Below are 14,089 nucleotides of genomic sequence, written 5' to 3' on the forward strand. Positions count from 1 at the left end.
AGGCAGCACAGTGAACATGGCCTCAGAGGCTACTGCCTGGCTCTACCAGCACTCACCATTTCTAGCTGAGCTACTGTGGTCACTTAATTAATCTCCTGGTTTGGCCACGTTTAAAGTGGGGAAAATATGAGGTGCCTGGGTGGCTCAGTCAGTTAAGACTCTTGGTTCCAGCTCAGGCCATGATCTCATGGTTTGTGAGACTGAACCTGCTTCAGGCTCTGCGCTGACAGCACAGAACCTGCTTGGGATTCTCTGTCTCCCTCTCTCTCTCTGCCCCTCCCCTACTCTCTCTCTCTCTCTCAAAAGAAATAAATAAACATTAAAAAAAATAATAATAAAATAAAGTGGGGAGAATAACAGTAACTACTTCATAGGCTTGCCGTAAAGATTAAAACGTTTAATATTAGTGATCCACTTTGAACAGTACTTGCCACATAGTCAGATTATGTGTTTGTTAAATAAAACCTGATTTAACAAAGTATATTACTGTCCCAGAATATAATTAAATGAGCTCTGTGGTACAGTATTTCCATGCAAGATACGTTTCAAAGAAATAGCTTTATTACAACTATATGAGAAATGAAAAACCTAACCACCCCCAAAAGACTAAATTTTAAAGATTATTTTGGAAGTTAAAATGACTCATGAGATATCACTATAAATTTACCTTAATACATCTCCCTTCCAGAAAGTATTTACAGATTTGTTTTCCTTTGTGTTCCACTGTGTGCTGATTAATGAATTCCTGAGTCATAACCTTCCATTTCTTCGCTGGTTTATTATACTGTGAGAAAAAAACAATTCATTTGAATACAACATACGAAATATTAAAGGTATTAAAATGGATAGTCAAATGGATTGAGAAAGCAGTATAATTACAACCTAAAGTGGCCAAGACTGGAAATTCAGATGCTATCATTTATTTGGAGTTATGTTTCTAATACACTGCTTATTGCTACCAGTGGTTCAAATAACCCTATTTCTATTTTAATGAGGATGTACAACTACTTTTTAAAGATAAAAAGCTTGAAAATTAACAATACTCAGTGTTGGCAAAGGTATGATAAAGTGTGCACTCTCATATTATTCTTGATAGCTATGTTATAAAAGACTTATAATATCCATATTGTTAGACACAGAATTTGTACTTTTCAGGAGTATTCTGAGGGAATCATCAGGGAGGCACACATATATTTATTCACAAAAATAACTACTGCAGAATTACTTACATGATAAAACAACAAACAAACAAAAATCTAGAAATACCCTACACATCCCAGATAAGAAGACCAGTTAAATACCTATCACTGGTAGACTACTATGTAATCATTAAAAACTGATGAGATGGAGGGGCGCCTGTGTGGCTCAGCTGGTTAAGTGTCCGACATCAGCTCAGGTCATGGTCTCAGTCTGTGAGTTCGAGCCTCACGTCAGGCTCTGTGCTGACAGCTCAGAGCCTGGAGCCTGCTTCAGATTCTGTGTCTCCCTCTCTCTCTGCCCCTCCCCTGCTCATGCTCTGTATCTCTCTGTCTCAAAAAATAAATAAAAACATTAAAAAAATTTTTAAAAACTGATGAGATGGAGAGACAATTTGGGGACATAAATGTTCATAGGGGTGTCTGGGTGGCTCAGTTGGTTAAGCGTCCCACTCTTTTTTTTTTTTTTAATTTTTTTTTTCAACGTTTTTATTTATTTTTTTGGGACAGAGAGAGACAGAGCATGAACGGGGGAAGGGCAGAGAGAGAGGGAGACACAGAATCGGAAACAGGCTCCAGGCTCCGAGCCATCAGCCCAGAGCCCGACGCGGGGCCCGAACTCACGGACCGCGAGATCGCGACCTGGCTGAAGTCGGACGCCCAACCGACTGCGCCACCCAGGCGCCCCAAGCGTCCCACTCTTAATGTCAGCTTGCATCATGGTATTGCTGTACATGGGATAGAGCCCTGCATTCTCTCTGCACTGGCAGCATGGAGGCTGCTTGGGATTCTCTCTCTCCCTCTTTCTCTGCCCCTTGTGCACTCTCGCTCTCTCTCTCAAAATTGATAGACATTTAAAAAAAGAAAGAAAGAAAATGCACATAATACTTTACTAAGTGAAAAATTGATCCCAATTTTATAATAAAAAAAAGACTGAAGAATAAAAAAGAAAAAAGACTAAAAGAATATACCCCCACATTTAAGAGTACATGTCTCTAGGTGTACTCCTAAAAAAATTAGAGATTTTTTGAATTATTTTTGTACTTCCTTTAAGCAAAAGAGGAAGGATATATTTCCTTTAGCTTTTAAATTTTTTTTTTCAACGTTTATTTATTTTTGGGACAGAGAGAGACAGAGCATGAACGGGGGAAGGGCAGAGAGAGAGGGAGACACAGAATCGGAAACAGGCTCCAGGCTCTGAGCCATCAGCCCAGAGCCTGACGCGGGGCTCAAACTCACGGACCGCGAGATCGTGACCTGGCTGAAGTCGGACGCTTAACCGACTGCGCCACCCAGGCGCCCCTCCTTTAGCTTTTAAATTAAAAAAACAAAACAAAACAGAAAGAAATGTATTGTAAAAAATCTCACAGCCCTACATGTTTCCTTAGTTCTCCTTTAACCCCTATTGAACTTTTTTTTTTTCCCCTATTCAACTTTCGCTAGGAGTACAAGATTGATTTGTTAACAAGAGTATGATGCTTAGCCATGCTAAGGACTTAAGATTCATGAGCTCTATAAAACAACGTTATTTTTCAAACACCCGGTATGCACCATGCTTGGCATACAGTAGGAGCTCAATAGCTACTTGCTCTTATAATTTGATTTGTTTCCCTTTCCCTCAGTTTGCTGGAGATGGAGAACAAAACACAACCTACTGGAAATAGGAAATTTCCAGCAAACACTTGAGGCAAGAGATGGCTAGACTGAAATCTGATCCTCAGCACTTGCATTTGAAATATGCTTTACTGTAGGAATTCTTGGGGGAAAAAAGTACAAAAATACCAAGAAAACAGACAATCCTATAGGTTCTTTTAAAAAATATCAGCATAATCAAATTGCACCAGGGAAACGCAATGAAATTGCTTATAATATACTATGACAGAACCATTTAAACTGTCTTAAATTTATGTAGATTTGACTCACAAACGTTTTCTATTTCTAGGTTCACTTAGAACAAGTAGATATAAATGACCAGCTCATATATGCCTTCTCTACAAAGAATGGTGGCTATAATAAAATAGGAAGCCAAGGAGAATGCATTACACAAAATCAATGGGCCAGTTTGAAGAATATAACTCTGAAATTAAAAAGTAAAAAATTAGGTAATCACCAAAAAAACCCACCCAAACACCCTGAAAAACACACCAAGTTGCACCTTTATTTCATTAATAACTCATTCTATGTTACTTTCTAATGATATGCCTCATTGTTGTAATAGAGGATAGTGGTTTTTTTCATTTTGTTCTTTAGTTTGGTAAAAAAGTAGAAAGTATCTCAGTATCCATAACTGTGAGAAATCTAATTATAATCATGATATTCCAGAAAATCTAACTTTAACAATAAAATTTTAGGACAAAATAAAGTGCCTAGAAGATCTGATCTTTTACGTCTGAATCTACAGAAGCAACATGAATGTCCTCTACCCTTAAAGATCACTTGTAATGTAAGAGCTGGAAGAATCAGTCATCTAGTTCGGCACCCTCACTGGACAAGTATAGAAACTGAAGATTAGAGAAATTAGTGACTTGCCAAGGGTCATATGGTGAGTGAGCAGGCAGGTTAGATAGAACTCTCTGCACTGTATCACATTACCTCTAAGAAAACACAATTCAAGAAAAGAGGAAGAGAAAGGAAAAATGGAGGGAGAGAGAGAAAACTAAACTATCTACTTGGTTATTTTAAAATTTACTCTAGAAGATGTATTACACTGGTATAAGGAAAACAAGCATAAAATATTTTTTAAATATATAAAGAAGAGGAAATGAAAGGATCTACCAGTAAAATAATATATGTTTACAGAAAATTTAACAGCTGTTACAAAGACAAAAAAATTTAGATGCTTTATGGCTAACAGAATAAATAAGTCTTTCAAATCCATCAAAAATTTGCTTGTTCTGTGACTACCCTTGAGTTTTCAAGACTGTGTGAACATACAAGTATCTGTGAGTTTATCTGGCTTTAGGAATATCTTACACTCCTTGGAAAGGATGGATCTATATTGGCCACTTTACCATGTTCACTCTATCCTGAACAGGTCTCCCCTAGACTACTCCCAAACATAAGCTACATGCTTGGGCTCTGGCACTCTCCTGGCTGTTTCTGGAATAAGAAGAAATCTCTCTTGACAGCCAATAAACTGAAACAGTTGATAACATTTTAACCTTAATAAACAAAAGGAAAAATATTCTAAATCTGATTAATGTAAAAGAAAGAATTTATTCTGATTTTCTATACCATGATAAAGCATCTTTTAGTTGCAGTCCAGATCAGTAAACACCAAAATGTCAGTGCTTGGGGTGCCTGGGTGGCTCAGTCAGTTAAGCGTCTAACAATGGTTCAAGTCATCTCAAGGTTTGTGAGTTCAAGCCCTGGGTCAGGCTCTGTACTCACAGCTTGGGCAGAGCCTGGGGCCTACTTCATATTCTGTCTCCCCTCTCTCTGCCCCTCCCCGCTCACGCTCTGTCTCTCTCTTAAAAATAAACAAACACCGAAAAACAAAAAACAAAAAAAATAATATGTCAGTGCTTGAAGGGCTCCTTAGAGTTAATTTAATTCCATACTTTCATTTTACAGATTAAGCAAATTGAAACTCAGAGACAGGTAGTAACTTGTTCAAAGCCACACTTTCTTGGAAGCTAATTTTTTTTTTTCCAGGTATAGCATGTAGGTATTGGTTATAGGAGAAAACTTACTGTAGAAAGTATTCACATTAATTTAGTCTAGGGAAAGCAGCACATTCTAGGGGAGTCTAGGAAGATGGATAGACAGGTTATAATTACTCAGAAATTCCAAGCTTGTTTCCAAAGCTGCTATTCCATGGAACAGTGAGTGGTTCAGTGAATGTTAATAAATGTGGGTGGGGTGAAGGAGTGAGTTTAGGGTTAAGTAAAATTTGAAAACAGTGGATTGAACAAAGTAAAACAGGATTTTTTATATCTAACTTGCAAGGAGCCTTTAATACATTAAAAAAAATTTTTTTTAACATTTATTTATTTTTGAGACAGAGAGACAGAGCATGAATGGGGGAGGGGCAGAGAGAGAGGGAGACACAGAATCCAAAGCAGGCTCCAGGCTCTGAGCTGTCAGCACAGAGCCTGACGCGGGGTTAGAACCCATGGACCATGAGATCATGACCTGAGCCGAAGTCGGACGCTCAACCGACTGAGCCACCCAGGTGCCCCAAGGAGCCTTTAATACATTAATGTTAACTGAGAACATTAGTGGTAGAGTGGTATGTGTTGGGTTTCACTAATTTACCTGGGCCTGAACTTCTTTTTTTTTTAGCTCATACTTATTAACATCTCCCTAAATAGTGTACTAACGAATACATATTAAGAAATCTGTGCCCATTATCTTTAAACCCAGACATCAGAAAACCAAGCATTTTCAAATTACAATACATTGCTATCACTTTGTTCCCACTCAAGGTTGCAGCTTTTAATAATCTACCCTTGCTCTGTATAATCCAATCAATCTTACTGGAACAGTGACAGAATACTGAAATTGGGCCACTTTAATCCAGAGTTGCCAAAAGGCTGAAATGTACATGTTCAGAGTTCAATTCAACACATATTTATTCAATATCTACCAAACACAAGGTACACAAATTCATCTTTCCAACCATTTATATCTCTTTTTCCTCTCTTTCAATGCTTTCAGTTTTACTAAGTTAATTTACCACTACAGTATCTCCCTTCTTATCAGCCCTGCTACATATTAAGCTATTAGCATTTTAGTTCCATTTGCATCTGGGGAAAATGACTCCTAGGAAAGGAAAATACAGCAGAGAACTAATCGACCATACATTTTTGTTTTCTGACATACCAATTTTATTTTAAGGTGCTTTCAAACACATCCATTTTATTTCAAGGTGACCTAAATTTGCATCTCTATACTTGTATCATGACTATTAAAACAATTCTTTAATTATTTTTTTAAGAATCTGTTTATACTCATTTGATCTTAGCTAGAGAATTTTCATTTACTAGGAAAGTAGCATTACAATCACAGTGATTTCTCTGCAGCCAAATAGGTTAAAACTAGTACCTCTTGAAAGTCATCCATTCCTGAAAAAATATTAGGCCCTTTATTGGTTCTTCCCCCACGGTCTTTGCGTTTGATTTTCTTCGGCAAACCACGTCCACGACCAACATTAAAACTTTTAACCCTCTGTTCAATACCTAAAAGAGTTAAAATGTACTTCAAATATTACAGAAAAACAACGCAACTGTCAATCTATTAGCTTATAAGGAACAGCATATTTTAAATAGTATATAATATACAGTGCATTCTTTTTCTTTCTCTCTAGATTCAATGAAAAATATTAATTAAGTTTTTCCATTTTACTTTCTGGGTATTGCTTTTCATTTTTTTCTTTTTAAGGGATGTTAATGATAGTAAGAAAGCAAGGCACAATACACATGACTAGAGAAGTTAAATCTAGTTTTGTTCTTTTTAATTTTCCTTAGAATAAGAAAACAGTTTTTCAGAGAATTAAACATTATATCCATCCCTAAGGAAGACATTATAGATATTAGCGATTAACTTGACCAAATTGAGTTTCTAGTGATAATTTTGAATAGATATCACATATATTTCCAAGTAAAATTTATACTTGTCTTACTTTTTAAAAACTTGGTATTAAAAGTACCTAAAATTACCAAAATTAAATATTAGGATAGAATACAGAGTACTTCTCATTTTACCAAAGTCCCATAGAACTAATATATTTTCTTACGTATTACGTGATCTTAAACCTACAAAACAGCAAATAAATATATGAAAAAAATGTTTTTATCAAAAAGAGTCAAAGAAATTAAAAATTTTAAATAACATCAATTTTCACCTTTTCAAAGAATAGGGTTGGTAGGGATTTGGAGAAACTGGCATTTTCACACACTGGCATGCTGTTAAAAAATTGGTCTATCAACTTTTTGTAAATCAACCTTGGTATGTGGATTAAAATTCTTCAAATGCGTGGCTATATCTTTTGACTCAATTCTGCATTTCAGAATTTATTCTTAAAAAGTATTTGTGAAGATGTTTTCTGAGACATGTATAAATATGCATGGTTAATCACAGAATTAAAAAAAAAACCTGGGTGCAACTTAAATGTTAAGTAGCACTTAAATCTCAAGTGGTTACTGTTACACAAACCTAAGACTCTGTGAAACAAGTTATCGTATATCTATTTAATTGAATAGAATGCAGACATTAAAAGCTACTTCTTAGTGGAAGAATGAGATATACTTCATAGTTAAGGGAAAAAACAAGTTAAACAGCATACATAGTTTTTTGTTAAAAATAACTGTCAGAAAGATTCTGGAAGAATGTACATCAAATATACTAATAGTCACTGTTTTTGGGTGTAGGGATTCAAATTGCTTTTATCTTTGATCTTTGTTGGGTTATTGTTTCCACACACAGAAAAGGTTTTCTGCATTTGGCCATGTATTACTTTCATATTTCAGGGGGAGGAAATGAATGTCAAAAATAAAAGAATACTCAATTCTTTAACAGAGCAAACAGGAAGAACTTGAAAGGGAAAACCCCAGGTGGGAATGGATGAGCGAAACCTCTCTATGTTCCCTTATTCCCCAAGTGGAATGATTCCTGACACCACTATGTCTAGACTTCAGGAACAAACTTACTAATTACAATAGCATATGCACAGGCAAATTCTTTTCCTTTTTAGGTCAGCAAAGCCTGGATACATATTTTTCAAAGGAATTTTGCTAAGAAATCAAGAAAAAATGAAGTCATAAAAATTACCACATTTACTCTTAACTAATTCCTTTTTTCAACAATAATTAAAGTATAGTAACATAGGGTTTGGGTGCTCACTGCTTGACTTCAGCCTCATCTTACTCCAGTTTTCATGAAGCAGATATTGAGTGGACAGTTCTTAAGGTTGATCTGACCCTTATGTGACCCACAGTTTCTATGGCAACTTGCCATGCTCTCTCCAGGCACCATGTGCCTCAATACAGCAGATGAGTTGATGATCACTCCAGAAATTTCTTTAGTTTATGTTCTTATTTCCAATCTTGAAGAATATCCATAATCCTAAGTATAAGTACATTTGCACAGCAAAGATGATCACCATCTTTTAAAGTCTAATAAAAGAATAGCTTCCTAGAATTCTCTCCTTACAGGTCTAAAATATAAAGCAATGCATAGAGTAACAGAAACAACTGAAAAAGGTAGGCTATTTTTTCAGTAAACTGGTATTATACAAGGAAAGGGAAAAAAAGTAATGGAAAATTGTTTTACATTTTTATATACTTTTAAAATATTAGGGTATCTTTCTAACTCAAATATTAAAATACTATGCAGATTAAAATATTTGTAGATGTTTGTCCTCAAAATCTAAAATTAAAGAAAAAAGAATTCGGGAACCACAGGAATAAGCCGATCTTGAGAAGGGACTAAGAAATTTAAGTTTTTACTCCATTGCTACCTGCTGTAATAAGGTTCCCATATTAAAACACAGCCCGACAATTTCACACTTACCTTGCTGAACTTTCATTCTTTGTTTTTTCCCTGGTTCTTTAGAAAATGATCCTAAAGCAGTCGTTGAGGTTTCTTTAGCTTGTCTGTATTGTTTCAGCTGACTGGCAAAATCTTCCTCTGTTTCCTGACTGTAGGTACCAAAGTTGTCATCACTGTAGGTACTGTATTCATCATATTCTTTACTTCTAAATTTTTTGTTATGTTGACTCTTCTTTGATGTCATGTAGCTTCCTGATAAATGTCCATGCTAAGTGAAAATAGACAATAGTTATCAGGATTTTTCAGCTATATAAATGAATTGATAGTAACACAGGACATCTTTTTCCCCCCAGAAATCTGGAGAAAAAAAGGGGAAAGACAATTATAGTTCTGACTCTTGGCTAGTACTTGGTCTATGACAGTATTTAAAACTAAGTTCAGGGGCGCCTGGGTGGCGCAGTAGGTTAGGCGTCCGACTTCAGCCAGGTCACGATCTTGCGGTCCGGGAGTTCGAGCCCCGCGTCAGGCTCTGGGCTGATGGCTCAGAGCCTGGAGACTGTTTCCGATTCTGTGTCTCCCTCTCTCTCTGCCCCTCCCCCGTTCGTGCTCTGTCTCTCTCTGTCCCAAAAATAAATAAACGTTGAAAAAAATATTAAAAAAAAAAAAAAAACTAAGTTCAAAAAGCCAAGTGCTACTCTGGTATTATCAAACATTATAATTAATGTTCACAGATCCTTGCTGATGAGTGTGTTTTGTTCCCTTTTTGTTTTCCATGTCCAGTGTCTCCGTATTTGCACACAAAAGTATACTTAAAAATCCACACCATTATACATGAATTCCTTCTCTAAAAAGTTGAAAACATCTTTTGGAAAATATATGGGTACCTGGGTGGCTCAATAGGTTGGGTGTCTGACTCTCGATTTTCGGTCAGGTCATCATCTCACGGTTCGTGGGATAGAGTCCTGTGTCAGGCTCTGCACTGGCAGTGTGGAGCCTGCTTGGGATTCTATCTCTCCCTCTCTCTCTCTGCCCCTCCCCTGCTCACATGTGTCCTCCTCTCTCTTTCAGAATAAATGAACTCAAAAAAAAAAAAGAAAAGAAGGAAAATATAGTAAAATAGCTTGAGGTGGGAGAAAATATATATTCTCCTAACATTATCCCAAATGACAAGTTTAAGCATCTTATACTTAACAAAAAAACTGTATGTGTGGAAATTTTAGAAAAAGAATATTCTTATTTCTGAGGTCTAACAAGGATTTCTCTAAAACTTAAAAACATCTACTGAATAAACTGCTGTTGGAAACTATTTACTATACTATACATGATTAATTTTATTAGTAATTTATTTTACTAAAAGCATATGAAAAATAAGAATACATTTTAGTCCTATAGTTTTATTTAATGGTAGTATTCAATTCTACCTCTATTCACTAAAATACTTTTTATTAGTTCTATCATATCTTCTGTCAATCTTTTAAAAGAAAGGAAGAAAAGATGCACGTAATTGCAATTTGAGGATCTAGCAAAAACCGAGGCCATGATTCATCTCCAGCTTAGCACATTTAAAATATAATGCAAAAATACTGCCTACCCTGGCAGATTACCAACATGAGAATATGTGTTTTTAATAAAACACAGAGAAATATTAAGATCTCTTCAGTAATTATAAAATAGAAAAAAAATAGCTAACTAAAAATATCAAATCAATTAGCTCATCAATTTTAAATTTTGAAGACATTGTATTAGATTTCTGATTTAAGTAGTATTTTTAAAATTTATAAAAAATTTATAAACTGGTTTCATTTAGCACTTCAGAAATTCAGAAGGGGATTAAGAATTGCAGCCAAGGGGCGCCTGGGTGGCTCGGTCGGTTAAGTGTCCGACTTCGGCTCAGGTCATGATCTCACGGTCCGTGAGTTCGAGCCCTGCGTCGGGCTCTGTGCTGACAGCTCAGAGCCTGAAGCCTGTTTCAGATTCTGTGTCTCCCTCTCTCTCTGCCCCTCCCCTGTTCATGCTCTGTCTCTGTCTCAAAAATAAATAAATGTTAAAAAAAAAAAAATTAAAAAAAAAAAAGAATTGCAGCCAAAGGCAGTGTTTCTCAAATTTTTTATAAAAGTACTATGAAAATAATTGTTTAGATTAAGTTGAAGATTAATTTTTAGTTGAGCAGTGCTTATTTTTCCTTTTATTAAAAAATGTGATTCTATGACATACCAGACCAAATGGATTTCATAGATATATTCAGAACATTTTATCCTGAAACAGAATATACATTCTTTTTAAGTGCACACAGAGCACTCTCCAGAACAGATCACATATAAGCCACAAAACAAATCTCAACAAATTAAAAAAGATCAATGTGTCTTTTCTGACCACAAGACAATGAAACTAGAAATCAATCACAAGAAAACCTCTGGAAAGATCACAAATACCTAGAGGTTAAATAACATGCTACTAAACAATGAACAGGTTAACCAAGAAATCAAAGAAATAATAATAATAAAAAAAACATAGAGACAATTGAAAATGAAAACACAATAGTCCAAAATCTTTGGGAGGCAGCAAAAGTGGTTCTAAGAGGGAAGTTTACAGCAATACAGGCTTACCTCAAGAAGCAAGAAAAATCTCAATAACCTAACCTTATGCCTCAAGAAGTTAGAAAAGGAAGAACAAATAAAATCTAAAACCAGCAGAAAGAAGGAAATAATAAAGATAAGGGAGTAAGTGATATAGAAACTAAAAAACATATCAATGAAACCAGGAGCTGGTTCTTTGAAAAGCTAACAAAATTGATTAAATCTCTGGTCACTCATTTAAATTTTTTTTTTCAACGTTTATTTATTTTTGGGACAGAGAGAGACAGAGCATGAACGGGAGAGGGGCAGAGAGAGAGGGAGACACAGAATCGGAAACAGGCTCCAGGCTCTGAGCCATCAGCCCAGAGCCCGACGCGGGGCTCGAACTCACGGACCGCGAGATCGTGACCTGGCTGAAGTCGGACGCTTAACCGACTGCGCCACCCAGGCGCCCCTCTGGTCACTCATTTAAAAAAAAAAAAAAAAAAGAGGACTCTCATAAACAAAATCAGAAACAGAAGAGGAGAAATAACAACCAACACCACAGAAACACAAACGACTGTAAGAGAATATTGTGAAAAATACATCAACAAACTAGACAACCTAGAAGAAATGGATAAATTCCTGGAAACATAGAACCTAACAAAACAATCAGGAGGAAACAGAAAATTGGGACAGACAGATTATTAGCAATGAAATTGATTCAGTAATCAAAAAACTCCCAATAAACAAAAGTCCAGGGTGCAGATGGATTCACAGGTGAATTCTACCAAACATTTAAGGAAGAGTTAACACAACAGCCAAAGTATGGAAACAGCCCAAATGTCCATCGATGGATGAATGGCTAAAGAAGATGTGGTATATATATACAATGGAGTATTACTCGGCAGTCAGAAAAAATGAAATCTTGCCATTTGCAACTATGTGGATGGAACTAGAGGGTATTATTGCTAAGCGAAATTAGGCAGAGAAAGACAATTATCATATGACTTCACTCATATGAGGACTTTAAGACACAGAACAGGGGCCCCTGGGTGGCTCAGTCGACTGGGCCTCCGACTTCGGCTCAGGTCATGATCTCGTGGTTTATGGGTTTGAGCCGCACGTCGGGCTCTGGGCTGACAGCTCAGAGCCTGGAGCCTGCTTCAGATTCTGTGTCTCCCTCTCTCTCTGCCCCTCCCCCCTCACGCTCTGTCTCTGTCTCCTTCAAAAATAAATAAACATAAAAAAAATTTAAGACACAGAACAGATAAACACAAGGGAAGGGAAGCAAAAATAATATAAAAACAGGGAGGGGGACAAAACTTAAGAGACTCTTAAATATGGAGAACAGAGGGTTACTGTTTGTGGAAGGGGGGATGGGCTAAATGGGTAAGGGGCATTAAGGAGTCTACTCCTGAAATCATTGTTGCACTATATGCTAACTAACTTGGATATAAATTAAAAAAATAAAATTAAAATTAAAAAAATAAAATAAATTAGAGTTAATACCTACCCCTCTCAAACATCTCCAAAAAACAAAAGAGGAAAGAAAACTTCCAAATTCATTGTATGAGGCCAGCATTACCCTGCTTCTAAAACCAGATAAAGACACAACCAAAAGAGAACCACAGGTATCTCTGATAAACACAGATGCAAAAATCCTCAATAAAATCTTAGCAAACTGAATTCAACAATATGTTAAAAAAATCATTCATCACATTCAAGAGGGATTTATTCTTAGGATGCAAGGGTAGTTCAATATTCATAAATCAATCAACATGATACATCACATCAGTAAGAGAAAGGAAAAAAATATGATCATTTCAATAGATGCAGGAAAAGCATTTGACATAAATACAATATCCATTCACGAAAAAATTCCTCAACAAAGCAGGTTTACAAGGAACATACCTCAACATAATAAAGTACTTATATGAAAACCCCACAGCGAACATATTCAATGGGGAAAAACAGAGCTTTTCTGCTAAGGTCAGGAACGAGACAAGGATATCCACTCTCATCTCTTTTATTCAACATAGCACCGGAAGTCCTAGCCACAGCAATCAGACAAGAGAAAGGAATAAAAGGTATCTAAATTCGTAGGGAAGGAGTAAAACATTCACTATTTGCATATGACACAATACTATATAGAAAACCCTAAAGACCACTAAAAAACTACTAGAACTGATAAGTGAATTCAGTAAGGTCATGGATACAAAATCAATGTACAAAAAGCGTTGCATTTCTATACACTAATGAAGCAGCAGAAAGAGAAATTAAGAAAACAATCCCATTTACAGTTGCACCAAAAATAATAAAATATCTAGGAATAAACTTAACCAAAGGGGTGAAAGACCTGTACTCTGAAAACTATAAAACACTGATAAAAGAAACTGAAGATGACACAAGCAAATGGAAAGACATTCCATGCTCATGGACTGGAAGAACAAATATTGTTAAAATGTCTATATTACCCAAGGCAACCTACACATTTAATACAATCCCTATCAAAATACCAACAGCATTTTTTTACAGAACTAGGACAAACAATCCTAAAATCTGTATGGAACCACAAAGAACTCAAATAGGCCAAAGAAATCTTGAAAAAGAAAAACAAAACTGGAGGGGTGCCTGGGTGGCTCAGTCAGTTGAGTGAGCAACTCTTTGGCTCTGGTCATGATCCCAGGGTCGTGGGATCAAGCCCAGTGTCAGGCTCCGCACTGAGGATGGAGCCTGTTTGAAATTCTCTCCCTCCTCCTCTGTCCCTCTCCCACTCTTTCTCTCTCTCTCTCTCTCTGAAAAATAATTAAAAAAAAAGAAAAACATAACGGAGGGATCACAATT

The 14,089-nt window shown here is 36.1% G+C and overlaps 1 protein-coding gene across 3 annotated transcripts in view; it reads right to left on the bottom strand.

Annotated features, from left to right (window-relative positions):
- ZC3H6 (zinc finger CCCH-type containing 6) overlaps positions 1–14,089 on the bottom strand; it is a 69,369-nt gene that overhangs the window by 13,912 nt on the left and 41,368 nt on the right. For all 3 annotated transcript variants that reach the window (XM_047067980.1, XM_047067979.1, XM_047067978.1), the window contains exons 4-6: positions 8,709–8,955; positions 6,243–6,376; positions 668–784 (exon numbers count right to left, since the gene is read on the bottom strand). In XM_047067980.1, the coding sequence (XP_046923936.1) occupies positions 668–784; positions 6,243–6,376; positions 8,709–8,955 (498 nt within the window). The remainder of the gene's footprint in view (positions 1–667; positions 785–6,242; positions 6,377–8,708; positions 8,956–14,089) is intronic.

Source organism: Lynx rufus, unplaced genomic scaffold, assembly GCF_022079265.1.
Source record: "Lynx rufus isolate CCGP_SWC_20201006 ecotype Redwood Valley unplaced genomic scaffold, mLynRuf1.p SCAF_8, whole genome shotgun sequence".
NCBI classification, from domain to species: domain Eukaryota; kingdom Metazoa; phylum Chordata; class Mammalia; order Carnivora; family Felidae; genus Lynx; species Lynx rufus.